General features: G+C 57.3%; 2 protein-coding genes across 2 annotated transcripts in view; both read right to left on the bottom strand.

The window, feature by feature from the left end:
* TMEM167B (transmembrane protein 167B) overlaps positions 1 to 15,814 on the bottom strand; it is a 151,022-nt gene that overhangs the window by 23,632 nt on the left and 111,576 nt on the right. The gene's annotated exons all lie outside the window — the stretch shown is intronic.
* Positions 196 to 15,353, bottom strand: LMOD1 (leiomodin 1). Its single transcript, XM_057424457.1, has 3 exons — positions 14,629 to 15,353; positions 1,942 to 3,459; positions 196 to 557 (listed from the first exon to the last, which is right to left on the bottom strand). The coding sequence occupies exons 1-3, from the start codon at positions 14,866 to 14,868 to the stop codon at positions 531 to 533; spliced, it is 1,785 nt and encodes a 594-aa protein (XP_057280440.1). The 5' UTR covers positions 14,869 to 15,353; the 3' UTR covers positions 196 to 530.

Genomic DNA, 15,814 nt, shown 5'->3' with positions numbered 1-15,814 from the left:
AGGGAAGAAAAGGGGGGGGAGACCCCCTCAAACCTAAACCTCCTCCTCCTGCTCCCTCCTGGGCTTCACCCAGCGCCCCACAAGCCAGCACCCACCACGGTGCCTGCACCCCGGCCACCCAGAGCCACCACAGGGACACAAGTGGTCTGGTTGTCACCTACTCCTCCAGAAAGGGGAGGGGGGACACCTCCACTCACCCAGGCTGGATCACCCCCTTTGGGGTGCTCCGAGAGGAGCTTCCCATCAGGACCAGCCCTGCAGATCCCTCCCGTGTCGCCGGCACGGAGCGGGACACGGTGCTGGCAAAGGGAAGAGCTTGAAGGCTTCACAACCGTTAAGGCCAATAAATAGAAGGTCTTCCACCCGCGCCACATCCCTCGGCCGCGGTGGCCCTTCCGTGTCCATCCCAGAGGGAACGCTGCTCCTCGGCTTGGTCACTGCAGGGTCCCAAAGGGTTTGCCATGGAAACAGTCCCGGGAAAGGTGAGTGTCCTGGGCACGCCGCGCTGCGGGGGGAATGCCATCCCGTCCCTACTGCAGCAGCTTCGGCACCTCCACCTGCCGGAGAAGACACCCCGTTACTGGGGGAGCACTGGGAGAGGATGCTGGAATGGCTTGGGGGAGCCTTGTCTGCATCCCGGCTTTCCATCGCCCGGGTTAAAGCTGGCTTCTTCCATGTGGCCCAAACCCGGGAGCCCAACCTGACTGCTGGAATGAGGGGGACCTGCCACAACCCAGGGGCTCTGCCAAGGGATGGACCTGACCCTGTTGGATCCTCTCCCAAAGGATGGACCTGACCTTGTTGGATCCTCTCCCAAAGGATGGACCTGACCTTGTTGGATCCTCTCCCAAAGGATGGACCTGACCCTGTTGGATGCTCTCCCAAAGGATGGACCTGACCCTGTTGGATCCTCTCCCAAGGGATGGACCTGACCCTGTTGGATGCTCTCCCAAGGGATGGACCTGACCCTGTTGGATCCTCTCCCAAGGGATGGACCTGACCCTGTTGGATGCTCTCCCAAGGGATGGACCTGACCTTGTTGGATCCTCTCCCAAAGGATGGACCTGACCCTGTTGGATGCTCTCCCAAGGGATGGACCTGACCTTGTTGGATCCTCTCCCAAAGAATGGACCTGACCCTGCTGGATCCTCTCCCAAGGGATGGACCTGTCCCTGCTGGATCCTCCCCCAAGGGATGGACCTGTCCCTGTTGGCTGCTCCCCCAGGGGATGGATCTGTTGCCCCTGTTGGATGCTCTCCCAAGGGATGGATCTGTTAGATGCTCTGCCAAGGGATGGACCTGACCCTGTTGGATGCTCTGCCAAGGGATGGACCTGACCTTGTTGGATGCTTGCCCAAGGGATGGATCTGCCCCTTCTGGATCCTCGCCCAAGGGATGGACCTGACCCTGTTGGATGCTGTCCCAAGGGATGGACCTGATCCTGTTGGATCCTCTCCCAAGGCATGGACCTGACCCTGTTGGATCCTCTCCCAAGGGATGGACCTGTCCCTGTTGGATCCTCTCCCAAGGGATGGACCTGTCCCTGTTGGATCCTCTCTCAAGGGATGGACCTGTCCCTGTTGGATCCTCTCTCAAGGGATGGACCTGACCCTGTTGGATGCTTGCCCAAGGGATGGATCTGCCCCTGCTGGATCCTCTCCCAAGGGGTGGGCCTGTCCCTGTTGGCTGCTCTCCCAGGGGATGGATCTGTTGCCCCTGTTGGAAGCTCTACGAAGGGATGGACCTGCTGACCCCATCTGCTCTGCAAGGGATGGTGCAGAAGCATGGATCCACCCCTTGCCACGTGCTCTGCACAGGGGTTGGGACCACGGGCGCCCCGCTCCATGCTCACACCGGAGAAGGACGTCCCTCACCTCTCCACCCCCCAAGCGACCTCAGGTCTCAGCCCACGGACCAACCCCTCTGTGGCCCTGCACTTGCCTTCCTGAGCTGTTTGAGGTTGCTGGAGCGGATGGCAGCCAGGAGCTGGTCCCGGGAGTTCTTCTCCTGGCCCGGCAGCGCCCGCTCTCCCAGCTTCCTCTGCGTGGCCGGGGAGAGGGAGTTCCTCAGGTTCTCAGTGATCAGCGGTGGGGCGAGCGGCGGAGGCGGCGGTGGAGGCGCAGCCGGTGCCCCCCCTTTCTTGGGAGAGCTTTTGGGGGACGCCTTAGGGGATGGCTGCGGGGATGGCTTGGGGGACCCCTTGGGCAGAGCCCCAGGCTTGGGCACCTCCAGGAGGTCTTTCTTCTCGCCACGCTCCTGGGCGAGCTTCTGCTCCTGGAGGCGTTTCTGCCTCTGTTTGTCCATGTTTCGGCTCAGCAGGTTGGTGACCGTCATGCGCGGCCCGGCCAGCTCGAAGTGGTAGCCCAGCTTCAGGAGCGTGGTGTTCTCCTTCAGGAGCTTGGCGATCTCCATCTCCGTCTTCCCGCCGCAGATGTGCCGCTGGTTGTGGAAGCGCAGCTCCGTCAGCGTGGTGTTCTGCAGCAGCGCCCGGAAAATGGCCAGGATGCCCTTCCCCGTGATGTGGTTGGAGTCCAGGTTGATGCTGGTCAACACCTTGTTGGACTTGAGCATGATGGCGATGGCGAAGGCCACGTGGTCGTCGGCGCGGGTGTTGGCCAAGGCGAAGAGCTTCACCACGGTGTTGAACTCCAGCGCCTCGGTGAAGCGCACCAGGGTCTCGGTGTTGATGCAGTCCGAGTTGTTGACGTTCACCTCGGTCACCGCGGCGTCGTTGTTCTTCACCTTCTCGATGAGCTCGTCGAAAATGCTCGAGGCTTCATCGTCCTTGCCCTGCTCCGAAGAGCTGGGGGGCTTGGAGGCGCTGCCCTCGGCCGCTGCCTTGCCTGCCTTCTCCTCCGCCGCCTTCCCTGCCTCCAGCTGCGGTTTCTCCTTCGTGTCCTCCTTGGATTTCTTCAAAGCCGAACTTTTTTCCTCTTCTTTTTTATCTTTTTCTCTCTTATCTTCTCCTTCCGCGTCTTTTCCTGCCTGTTTCTTTGCTCCGGAACTCTTCTCTTCCTCCTTCTTGTCCTTCCCTGTGCTCTTCAGTGCTGAAGCCTTTTCTTCTTCCTTTTTGTCCATCTCCTTCTTCGCTGCTGAGCCCTTCGCTTCCTCCTTTTTATCCTTCCCCTCATCCTCCTTCGACACGGAGCCCTTCTCTTCCTCCTTTGTGTCCTTCCCTGCGTCCTTCTTCAGCACTGAATCCTTCTCTTCTTCCTTTTGGTCCTTCCCCACCTTCTTTTTCTCCATGGCCTGGACTTTATCGTTGATAGTCTTCTCCTCTTTGGTCTTCGTGTCAGCTTCAGCTTTAACTTTGGGGTCTGGTTTTTGATCACTTTCTTCCTTTTTAGAGTCTTTCCCCACCTTTGTGTCTCGTTTCCGGGCCGGCTCTTTGGAAGGCATTTCCTTTCCCTTCTCTTCTTCATTCTTGGCTCCCTTGTTCTTCTCGCTCAGTCTGGTTTCCTAACAAGAGAAAACCACCAAGGTGTTACAGGGACAGACGCCTCTAACCTCCAGCCTCATCACCCCAAGCTCATCACCACCAAACCTGCGCCTCTGTCCCACAGGAGTAACCACAGCACCGGAGCCAGGGGGATGCAGGACACTTGGGAAGGTCTCAGACTGTGCCTGCTATGGGTGAGCTGCTCTAAAACAGGCATTTGTGATAGAAACGTGGGGAGAGCATCAGGAAGGGTCCCCAGGAGCAGCAAGGAGATGCCATGGGGCAGCGTGCTGTGACTCCTCAGGAGGGTGTAGGGACCTTAAAGCTCATCCCATTCCAACCCCCGCCATGGGGAAGGACCCCTTCCACTGGAGCAGCTTGCTCCAAGCCCCATCCCACCCCATCAAGAGCTTTCTTTGCAGAACAGCAGCAGCTGGATGCACTCAGCCTCTTGGCTTTCCTACGCAGCCAGGTCTGCAGGCAGGGCTGCCCTGGCCGCAGTGCCTGCCCCAGCGCAGGTCCCAGTGCTGGCACCGCTGCTCCTCAGGGACTGGTTCCTCGTGGAAAGAACTGGCCTGGCCTGAGTTGGGACTGTTTGTACCTGGCGCACAATCAGATGCCATCGGGGAGGACAGAGCTCAGTGCTTTATTTAGGCAAGAGGTTTCTTGGCTCCTCTGCACAGACCCAAACAGGCGACACGAAGGGAGATGCCGGAGCCCGTCCGTGTCCACACAGCCCCGCGCTGCCGCAGGCCCCAAGCACCAGGGATGGGGCTCCCAGATGTGCCTTTCTAAGGTCTTTGGGGATCACAGAATCATGGAATGCTTTGTGTTGAAGGGACCTTAAAGCTCCTCCAGCTCCAACCCCTGCCACGGGCAGGGACCCCTTCCATAGAGCAGCTTGCTCCAAGCCCCTGTGTCCAACCTGGCCTTGAACACTGCCAGGGATGGGGCAGCCACAGCTTCTCTGAGTGCTCCACCACCCTCAGGTATCCCAGCATTATCCCTGGATGTCCCAGGTTGGAGGCTCCATACAGGTTCCTGCAGTTGCCCCCATGGTCTTGGTGGGCAGGAAAAGCTGAGCGTGCTTCGAGTCAGAGCCAGCAGCAGCATCTCCACACCAACTGCCCCTAAAAGCCTTCTCCTCCCAGGCCTGAGCGCCCACAACTTGACAATGGGGAGCCCTCAGTCTCCCCTAAGCATCCTGGGCCCATCCAAGACCAAGCAGAGCAGAGGCTTAGGCCAGGAATGAGTACATCTTGAAGGAAGGGATCAAAACCTTGGGGGGAATGACCTGAACGTCTCCCATGCTCAGAGGGGGCAATGGATTTCTCCAAACAAGATGAAAGCAGTGGAAAATAGGATGCAGAGCAAATCCCTGCTTAGCAAAGGGAATGTCCTGGGATCACGTCCTTAGTGCTCTGCTCACTGAGGCTCCATCCATGGATGTGTTGCCACACTGGAGGTGCTGCGGTGTGGGGCAGGTCTGGGGAATTTGGGGACTGGAGCCAGGGAATGGGACATGGAAAAGGACTTGGGGAAGAGGAGCTGACTGTGCCCTGGCCAGAGGGAAAAGGGAAGGCAATGGATGTGCCACGGGCAGTAGTGCCACCATGGGCAGCACTTGCGGGATCATGTGCATCCAGCAAACTTGGGATGAGCTGCATGGATCCCATCAAAGAGGGGGTCACATCAGTGGGACCATGTGGGTGTGCCCAGGGGGGAGCACGGCCTTCATCCCCTCCTGCCTTTGCACACTTACTCTGTGCCACCACCCATCTCCACCGCAGGAGCAGCATCCCCGTGGTGATACAGGTGATGGTGCAGGAGTCCTCACCTCGGGGCTGGGAATGAAGCAGGACATTGCTCCAGCTCCTGCAGCTCGGCTGCGCAGCAAGAAGATGCAGGGGAGAAGGGAGGGATGCATCCTCCCCTGGGTCTTGAAGGCCTGGCTGACCCCACAGCCCCCAGTCACCATCTCCATCCGCAGACAGCCTCTCCATTGCCACCCGGAGCTCTGCTGGCAGATTTACCATGGATGCTTCCCCCCGCTTCCCGTGCCATTCCCTCTGCTGCCAGCGCAGTTATTAGGGAATATTTTTACACAGCGTGTCAGACCTTTAAAAATAAGCCTAATGCAAACAGCCTGGTCCCTGCCTGATTAATCACCCGTGTTTTGATGGACTCAAATGCCTTCCCTCTTCCTCTAAATAGACTAAAATGAGCGTTGCCATCGCTTGTTAGCATTTGTAACCCTCAAACCCACTCCGATGCTTCCTTAAAAGGCAAAGGAGACTGGGAACTTCTTGCCTGGAATCCGAGCTCCCGACGCGCTGAGCAAGGGATGGGGCAGGGGACGGAGCAGGCAGGGATGAGTGGGAGCGGAGCGGAGCACAGGGGATGCTGAGGTTTGCTGCGGGTGGTGGGGATGTGATGGTGGGAGAGAGGTTCTCGCTCTGAAAGCTCCACAAGCTCATTTTGGGGTAGAAAAGAGCTGTTTAGGGGAGAGGGATGGATCAGAATTAGATTGCATTAGAGCAGGTCACCCTGTTCCCTTTCCACTTCTAAGTGAAACGGGAGCACGATGGAGAGGAGAGGGAAAGATGTGGGACCTGCATCCACCTGGAGGGAAGGGGCACGTCGTGGCCTGGCTGCTGCTGTTGTGTCCGTCCCTGGCAGGCAGGGAGCAGATGGAAATGCATGTGTACAGGCAATGGCAAGGGGCAGCCTTCACCAGCTATTTCCAGAGGTATGGCCTGGGAATTGCCCCTCATGGCCACGACAGGGCTGAACGTGCTGCCCCACCACACCGGCCACGGGCTCAGAGCAGCCAAAGAACAAGACGTGAGGAGGGGAGCCCTGGGGGGGTTGATGCTGCTTGGCACCCCCAGCTGATAGGAACCATGGAACTGGGTTGGAAGGGACTTAAAGCTCCTCCAGCTCCAACCCCTGCCACGGGCAGGGACCCCTTCCATAGAGCAGCTTGCTCCAAGCCCCTGTGTCCAACCTGGCCTTGAACACTGCCAGGGATGGGGCAGCCACAGCTTCTCTGGGCACCCTGTGCCAGCGCCTCAGCACCCTCACAGGGAAGAGCTTCTGCCTAAGAGCTCATCTCAGTCTCCCCTCTGGCAGGGTAAAGCCTGAATTTACTCAATCCAGGAATGATCTCAGCGTGCACCGGAGCCCAGCGAAGCCCACGAGCCTTCCTCTGCCTCTCTCCTCTCCAACATCTGCATCCTCAGAGCATCCTCTGCATCCTCGGCTTTGCCACCAGCAGAGACTCTTCAGCCAGAGCCATTCTCCCTGCAGAGCAACCAGAATCCCCCCAGAGCTGTAGGATAAAGGCCAGGCCAAGCCACTGCCCTTTCCTCTCAGCCTCTGCTGGGATAATGAAGTCCTCCTGCAGCCATCAGGGTGTTTTCCAGTTCATCTCTTGGCAAGGCCTGGCTTAGGCAATGGGTACCCAGAAGATGTTGCATAATGGAAGGGCTTTTGGAGGTGGGACAGCCCCAGGGACAAGGGGGCACCTGAGACAGCAGAACCTGTGTCCCAGAGCAGCCTGGCAAGGGGAGGAAGCTGGGTCTGGTTGTTGAAGCAGCAGGTTTAGGCATGATTATGGATCCATAACCACAAGCCAAGCCAGTATCAGTGCCTGAGGGGATGCAGTGTGTCCTACACGTCCTGCAAAGGTCTCCAGAGCCACCACAAGACTCCAACCACGGGATGTGCATCATCCTCTGCATCCTCTGCTCTAAAGGGACCCCCATGTCCCCTCCAAGCTGCCCAGTTCCCAGCTGGACACTGTGAAGTGAGGCACCAGCATCCCACCAGCCCTCGCGGTGACCATGGGTGAAGGGGCTGAGGAGGCTGGGCACAAGCTCCCAGGGACAGGGATGTCCCACTGCATGGAGAAGGGATAGGGATGGTTGGGTATCTGTGGTCATTACCCTGTGAGAGGGCTGCTGGAGCCAAGCTGCTCCTTCCCTCCATTCCTTGGCCACTTTGGGGTAACTCAGGGCCAACTCAGGGCCAAGGACATTCCTGGCACAAACACTGTGTCCATGAGGCTTCTGCTGGCCCCAGGGCACCCTGCTCACCCCACTGCCCACCCCACAGTGCTCCATGGGCTCCATGCTAGCACCATTCCCAGGCAGCAAAGAGTTTCTTGGCACGGTCGGGTCCCGCTGGCATGAAGCAAAGGGGGGGAAGGCTCTTGGCTTCCATCACTGGGACACGCAGGCCTCCCATGACCCCTTGGCCATGCTCTGTGTGCTGAAGCCCAGAGGGATGTAAACAGCTCTTGCCCTGCTCTTTTAAGGAGGAACTCAGGAGTTCCCCTTCCCTCTGCTCAGACCTTTCTGACCCCCACAGATCCCAGGCTCTTGGCACTTCCCAGGCCAGGGGTTTGGAAAACAACCTCCTCCGGTGATGCAGAGGGGTCCTCCAGGGCCTGGACAACTTCTGGGCCTCACTTGGGTCTTGCTTTGCTGAATTAGGGTGGATAGGAAACGTTCTGACTGGGTTTCCTTGCCTCCAGGAGCTCCAGCCCTTCCTCAGGGATGAGCAGCCCGTCTCCAGACAGCCATAAAGCCGATGGATCCGCTGCACATGGAAGCTTTTGCCTCCCTAACAAAACCTGGGCTTAGAATTCGGGGGGTTTTCCCTTCTATCCATTGCATTCCCAGCCCCTTCTCCTGGCACTGCCATGGCTGACCTGGATATTCCCAGGACCCGGATCTCCTCCTCTGCAGCAGAGGCTGCAAAGGGCGGTGATTCCCCCCACAGCCACCTCCAGGCTGGAGCTGTGCCCAGGGCATCTCCCGTGGGCAGCCCAGGAAGAGCATTCCTCGGATTCTTAGGAGCAGCAGAACTGGGATTCATCCCGGGTGAGTCTTCAGTCCCCTCTCCCATCCTCTGCATCATGGGATGCTGGAGAAGCCGGACTTGAGCACCTTGTGACTACATGGAAAGCAGCTCCAGGCCTTTTGCTAACGCAGATCTCCTATGGGTCCCATTGCCCAGCCCATGGGAGCATCACAGACACCTCACGGCATCACTGGTGTGGGAAGATGAATCAAGGTCTTTGCCGCAGGTGAGGTGAACCCCAAAGCCCAGGGGTTGCCCAAATCCGAGCGGGTTTGCTGGTCCCAGCCCTTCCGTAGGCTCTGGGGCTCCTGCACCTCGTGGGAGCTGTGTGCCAGAACCCAGCAGGTAATGAGGTGAAGCAGAACATGCCAGGAGTCCCCATCTCTGCTGCTCAGAAACTGGAGATCTGCCCTGTAAGGAAGCAAAGGGCAGCTCCCTGGGCTGCGGGCAGCTCACGGGGCTCTGCGGGTGCTGGGTCCCCTGTGAGAGGCAGAACCGAGCCATCCAGACCCAAATGTCACAGAACCCCAGCCTGGTTTGGGTTGAAGGGAGCTTAAAGCTCCTCCAGCTCCAACCCCTGCCACAGGCAGGGACCCCTTCCACTAGAGCAGCTTGCTCCAAGCCCCTGTGTCCAACCTGGCCTTGAACACTGCCAGGGATGGGGCAGCCACAGCTTCTCTGGGCACCCTGTGCCAGCGCCTCAGCACCCTCACAGGGAAGAGCTTCTGCCTAAGAGCTCAGCTCAGTCTCCCCTCGGGCAGGTTAAAGCCATTCCCCTTGGCCTGTCCCTACATCCCTTGTCCCAAGCCCCTCTCCAGCTTTCCTGCAGCCCCTTCAGGCACTGGAGCTGCTCTCAGGTCTCCCCTTCTCTTCTCCAGGCTGCCCCAGCCCAGCTCTCTCAGCCTGGCTCCAGAGCAGAGCTGCTCCAGCCCTCGCAGCATCTCCATGGCCTCCTCTGGCCTCGCTCCAACACTCCACGTCCCTGTAGTGTCCCTCTGCCTTGGGTTACTCAACCCAACATCAGGCTGCAGCACCAGAACACCTCTGTGATCCAGGCTGTCACCTCTGCAGCTCTTGTTCCTGCCTGTTTCCAACCGTGTTTGCTCCATGCTCTGGACGGAGGGAAGGACTGAGCAGGGCTCAGGTCACCTCGTGGCATGGGTGGCCATGGCTGTTGCCACTATCCATGGCACGACTTCACAACAAGCACCCTGATACCTCCTCCTCCCCTGCAGAGCGAGATCCTCTCGCTCCATCCCACTGCGATTCCCACATGGCGAAGGGTGGGCTTGAGTGACACGACCAGTTAATCCCAGCGTCCCGCTGGGAGCTGAGTCACCAGCACTGTTTTAGCACACAGATGATGTCCTAACGCTGCGAAGGAAAGCAGTTCTCTACAGGATCCAGCTCTTTTCCTCCTCTCTATGTCTGTTTATCAGCTCAACAGCAGCAGATAAGGAACCTCCTGGGCAGCTGGGCCCATATAAGCCGAACACTTCCAGGCATTGCCATGGATGTAGCTGCATCCCAGTTGTGCTTGATGGCAATACACAACTTGGCTTTTTCCTCTTGGCTGCTTCCTTGCAGGCTGACTTGGAATGGAGCTTTTTTCCCTGCCCGTGCCCTTAGATGGACCATGCATGTCCCAGACAGGGAACGCGCCTTCAACGTGACCTATGAGGCACTGGGAACACTTTGTGCTGCCACTCACAGCAAAACAAGGCTCCTGCCACTGCTTCCCAAGGATGTGGCTGCAAGGTTCCTTCAGGAATGCAGCTCAGACCTGGCTGTGTCGCCACCTCGCTTGCCAGGTTGGATATGGGGCGTGGAGCAACCTGCTCTAGTGGAAGGTGTTTGGAACCGGAGGAGCTTTAAGGCCCCTTCCAACCCAAACCACTCTGTGGCTCCATGATCCCTGGCCATCAACCACCACCAGCTCCATTCCCACTCTGTGTCTGTGGGAGCACCCGTACCTTCATTCCCTGCCCATCCCAGCGTGAGCCAAGGAGCTATTGGAGAAATATCGAGAGCAAGGATGCTCAGTGGTACCCATCCCTTACACCTCCTGTGGAGGGCAGGAGCTGGGCAGAACAGGAGCATGCTCTGAGGAGGACAAGTGCTGGAGACCTGCCCAGGACAAGGGTAAAAGAGAGGCAAGGGCTGGGAACTGCAGAAGCCTCTTGGAAGAGGGAAGGAGCAGCCTTGGCATCCCGACAGAAGTGACTGATAAACAGAAGAGCAGAGGTGAAATACATACGGGTTAGTCACAACCTGCTGAGATGCTCCAGGACTGATACAAGCCCTTCCTGCCCTGTTTGCTGTTTCCCTCTGCTCCTTACCAGTTATTTCAGTGTGGAGCTTGGTTTCCCTCCACGTATTTTCATCAAAAGATGATGAGTTCTGAGCATTAACAAGGCAGTTAAAGACTAGCGTGGTTTGCCACGGGGGTGGAGAGCTTGCTGGGAGGGAGCTCCACTTCTCCTAGAATCATGGAATGGGTTGGGTTGGAAGGGAGCTGAAAAGCTCATCCAGTTCCAAAGCCCTGCCCTGGGCAGGGAGGAACTTACCCACTAAGGGAAGAACCCTTAGATCTGAGCCCTGAGCCTATCCCCAACCATGCAGTAAGTGAGGAAGGAAAGCAGGACTTCCAAGACCTTCCCAAGGAGTTCTGTAATCCTCATGCGTGGCAACAGGACCGGCTGCCCTCCGGCACCAGCAGCCTTCAGGCATGATGCATTTGGGTTTAGTAAACTCCCTCCAAGGTCACTGCTTTTCCCTTGGCATCAAACCCTGGCCATGAGGAACGCTGTCCCAGCGTGTGGCTGTACCCATCAACCCCACAGATCCCAGGGACATCCCCAAGAGCTCTGGGCTGGGCAAAGCAGCCTGCAGGGCTTCATGGACCTGGAAGGGGTGCGTGTGGCCAGAGGGACATCCAAGAGGAAAGGGAAGGGTGCCCAACCTTCAGGAGATACAAATACAGGGCCCATGTGGACTGTACACCCAATGGCTCCTATTCAGAGCTTTCCCAAGGCTCACATGGAAAGACAAATCCATCACATGTGCAAGCATCTTGCTAAAGGAAATGGCTCTGTGGCCCTGGAATGAATCCCTTCCATCAGCAGGATGATGCCCCCACATGCAATTTCCCTGCATTTTCCCAGCTATCCATGCTTGAAGCAGCATGAAATCAGTGCAGTCCTGCTGGGAAGCAGGAGTGGGGACAGCAATGGGACCGGGACATCCCAGTGTCCTCGCCTTGCAGATGAAGTCGAGGGAAGGAGGCTCCATCCATTGCCAGGGAAGGCGGTGGTGCTGGAGGAGGAGATGCAAGCCCAGCTCTCTCAGCCTGGCTCCAGAGCAGAGCTGCTCCAGCCCTCGCAGCATCTCCATGGCCTCCTCTGGCCTCGCTCCAACAGCTCCATGTCCCTCCTGCATTGGGGGCATCTCTCCATTTATCTACTTGTGAACATTGCTTTAACTTTGGCTCCTGTGACCTACAAGAAGGCCTTGTTGGGCACAAGGGAGGCCCTGTCCTAAACCCTGCCGTTGGGGACACGCAGCCTGGGTTATGCCTTCACCAGCACTGCTTAATGAAGATGAATTCATGACTGCATCCCCAGGCCGTGCCTTTGGCTGCCCGGCGCGGGAGGGCAAAGCTCACGTCTGTTTTGGGCTGTTTATAAACTGCTTCCTAGTTACCCAACTTTGCCCTTTTCAGCACTAAGAAGATGTGTTCTTCTGCAGTTAGAAGAGTTCTAAATATACTCACTCTTCCCAATATTTAGAAGGGAATGAGGGTGCCTGGAGCCGGGCCAGGACACGAGCCATGACTGCGAGAACTCTAGAGATGGGCAGAAACTCAACTCTTCCCCTTTCAAATACCTTCATCGGGAGAAATTCCTGCACAAGAGACAAAGTTCCACCAGGACAGAGAGGGACAACGAGGGATGGAGGAACAGGAGGCAGGAGGAGGAGTGGGGAGCAGGAGTGCAGCAGCTTGGGTCAGCAGGAGCTCGGGGATACTTCCCAGCCTCAGTGCCTACGTGAAGGCAGCGATGCACCTCGACGCTCTCTGTAGTTCAAGGACAAGAATCCAACCTCCTGTCCCTCCCTGCTGAAGAGACATCCCAGACACAGGATAACATGTTCCAGATGTTCAGAGGGCCAGTCCCGCTGGAATGACATCCCATTCCTTCCCTGCTCCCATCCTGCACTTCCCTCTCATGCTCAGGTCTGCTTCTCACTTGCAAAGGCTTTGCTTTTCATGGAATCATGGAATGGTTTGGGTTGGAAGGGACCTTAAAGCTCCTCCAGCTCCAACCCCTGCCACAGGCAGGGACCCCTTCCACTAGAGCAGCTTGCTCCAAGCCCCTGTGTCCAACCTGGCCTTGAACACTGCCAGGGATGGGGCAGCCACAGCTTCATCACAGGCCTCAGTGCTGCCATGAGAGCTCAGGAGCCTCCTGGGATGCTCCGGATGGCTCCGTGTTCTCATCCATCCTGCAGCAAAACCCAGCCTGAGGCTTCTTGGCATGCAGGGAAGCAGTAGCTTCCTGGGCTGGTTTCTGTGATGGCTTCTGTGGCCCAATGATCCCAATCCATCCAGTCCAGCCCAGCCCAGCCCAGCCCATCCATCCTCATGCCCCATGGTGGAGCAAAGGTCCATGGGCTGACCTGCCCGTGCTGTGAGCCAGGTGCTAATCCCAGGTCCTAACAATTCTGAGCAGGAAGAGGTGGAGGAGATTCTGCTCTTGGCCTCCAGGGATTGCAACAGAAGCAAGGCAGCTCTGCCATACCCAGTCACTGCAATGCAACGCACACATTCCCTCCCTTCCTCCTGATCCTGGACACTTCCCTATCCCAATTCCCAGTTGACTCCTCGTCTTCCCACGGCTAAAAGCAAACCAGCATCACTCCTGATGCTGAACTAAGAATCCCCCTGCCTGAGCAAGCAGCTTTTTCAGTGCCTGCAAGCCAGGATCCCCTGCAAACCACTGCAAAGCCCTGCAGCACCACTGGACTAACTGGTCCCACGTAACAGCATCTCCCTTTCCAGGCCCATTTGCCCTGCAGCACCCACAATTCCCCACCACGGAGAAGTTCTCCAGCAGCCCACAGATGGGAAAATGCACCCTGCTGATCCCATGGCCACATAGGGAAGGTGAAGGCAGCGAGTGCCTCATCCTCACAAGCAGAGGAAAGCTCCGGGGCTGCACAAGGAGCTTGGAGGGGAATGGGGGGGAACTATTTAACCCCTTGTTCAGACCTGCAAAAGAAACCTTCATTTATTCCTCCTATAGCTGCAGTTTTCATCCTTTTCTCCCAGATGCAGGTCAGGAGAAGACCCTCCTATAGCAAACTCTATTATAAACATCCAGAAAGAGCTATTTCCATGTGCTCAGCTGGAAGATCCAGGTTACTGCTGGAACAGGTCAGAAATCAGAGCCAGAGCACTCTGTTAATGGAAGTATCCACATAAGCCTCGGCTCTGCCTCTGCTGCTGGTACCCCTCAGCCTTGTCCCGTCTCCTCTGAGCCTGGGACATGGAACCTGCCTGTGAATGCACAGATAAAGGCTGAAGATTCCCCGTGTGGCTCAGCCTGCTGTGAAAACCCAGGGAAAGCAAACGCTTCCCGGCCTCCCACACACCAAGCACATACCAAATATTCTTAGTGCAGAGGTTACCAAGGGTTAGGGAGGAATGGGATCAGCTCCCACTAAGGCAAGGCACAGGGAGAGGGACTGGCACGAAGCTTTCCAGCTCCCAGGAAGCTATTGCAGGTGTGGAGAAGGAGGTAACTGTAGCCAAAGGAAAAGCAAAGCATGGATTTAACTGAATAAGCACGGAACAAGTGGCTTGGGGTAAAACCCAGTTCTTGGGGTGATTTCCCCCAGCTCCAAGGCAGCACCCCTCTTTTATTCCACCAGAAGTAGAGACTGTTGAAGCTTTTGCACAAGAAGAATAAAAGGGATCAAGAATTCAGAGATATCCAAAGGGGAAAATACAGCACAAAGCAAGGCAGCCCATGGGATCGCTGTCACTGGCCCCAGCAGGGAGAAACCCCCTGCACCAGCACAGCTTTGGGCTCTGTAACCCCAGGACTTCATGGAACACCCTGTTCCCTCCTGGAGTGCCTGGAGCGGGTCCCTGCCTCGCTCCTCTGGTCCCTACACCACAACATCTCCTCCTTAGCGAGCGCCTTCCTCAGCATTCCCGTTTTCCACCTCCTCCCTACACCACCCCAGCGGAGCTCACAGCTATTTCCCCCCCTTCATTCCCCATCCCACCAAGCACCTCGACGTGGTGAGATGCAACTTACATCAACCGACTGCTCCCTCTGAAGACGTTTCCTGGTCTCCTTTCCGCAGTGGTTGAGCGTCACGTCGCTGTTCTCCGCCGGGTTTTCCTGCCTGAGCTCCAGTGGGATGCTGCCATCCGCATCCACCACGTCCAGCTCCTTTTCCAGCTCCTCCATCTCCTCTGGAGACAGAGTCGACAACAAACTGTCGATGTCTGGGTCTTCGCTGACTTGTCGCCGGTATTTGGCCACTTTGGACATCTTGGCTCGCTGGCGAGACACGGTGGCGGTTGTGTGGTACCCAAGGAAGGAGAAAAACCAGAAGCCGAAGCTCCGACTGCTTCCCCAGCAGCAGCAGGTGCTGAAGTGTTAAATCCCAGTGACTCCCAACGCCTGCAGCCTTGGGATATAGTGGTTAGAAAGAGGGGACACCCCTCGGTCCAAGGGTTGGCCAATAACAGGGTCCAGTGGCGGTTTGGGAGCTGGGAAGCCAATGGAGCCCAGTGGGAGGCGGGGAATGGTGCTATCAGAGGAGCCTGAAACCCGAGGACATTCCAGGGAACCATGCAGAGCTGCATGACCAAATTTAGTCCGGAGCATTTAGCCTTTTAAAGGCAATAGGCCAACCTAGTGAGAAAACAGGCAAAAATGCACAAGCTGGCAGGCTGGGGATGGGGGGGTGGGAGGCAGATCCCTACCATGGGGCCATCCGTGCTGGAGGGCTGGTAGAGAGGTCGGGGGGGGGCTCCCTCACGCTGCTGACTCTGCCCCCAGCGCATCCCTGGCTCCCATTATCGGAGTTCCTGCTTCTCCCCTCTCCTCTGGAGCAGTGCTTCTGCTCTTCCCCACTGCATTCCCATTTCCCCCCTGCCAAGCCCCAGAGTCAGCCCTGCTTCTGCACAGAGGAAATTCCTGAGTTTCTCCTGCTTCTGGTTCAGGCAGCGCCCTAAGCCTGGGCTTGGCTTGGAGGCACCTACTTTCCATCAGCCTAATCCATACTGCAGCTTACTGGCACCTGAAAGCTCTCCCAGAGGGACAGAGGCTGGTGGGCTCCTCTCTCCAGGCTTCAAGGCAGCTTTACCCCATGCACAGTATTTTGGACCCATTTGTCACACTGCAACTTTACCCTTTACCATCCTCCTCACTGCCTGCTCCCAGGCCTCTCTCTTTGCTAGACCAAGCAAACAGCCCTTTTGTCTTGCTCAGT

This window comes from Pezoporus wallicus, unplaced genomic scaffold, assembly GCF_028554395.1.
Source record: "Pezoporus wallicus isolate ANWC-B61680 ecotype Strahan unplaced genomic scaffold, APGP_CSIRO_Pwel_v1 contig_9123, whole genome shotgun sequence".
NCBI classification, from domain to species: domain Eukaryota; kingdom Metazoa; phylum Chordata; class Aves; order Psittaciformes; family Psittacidae; genus Pezoporus; species Pezoporus wallicus.
Note: the sequence above shows the minus strand (reverse complement) of the source record. Positions and strands in the feature narration are given on the sequence as shown.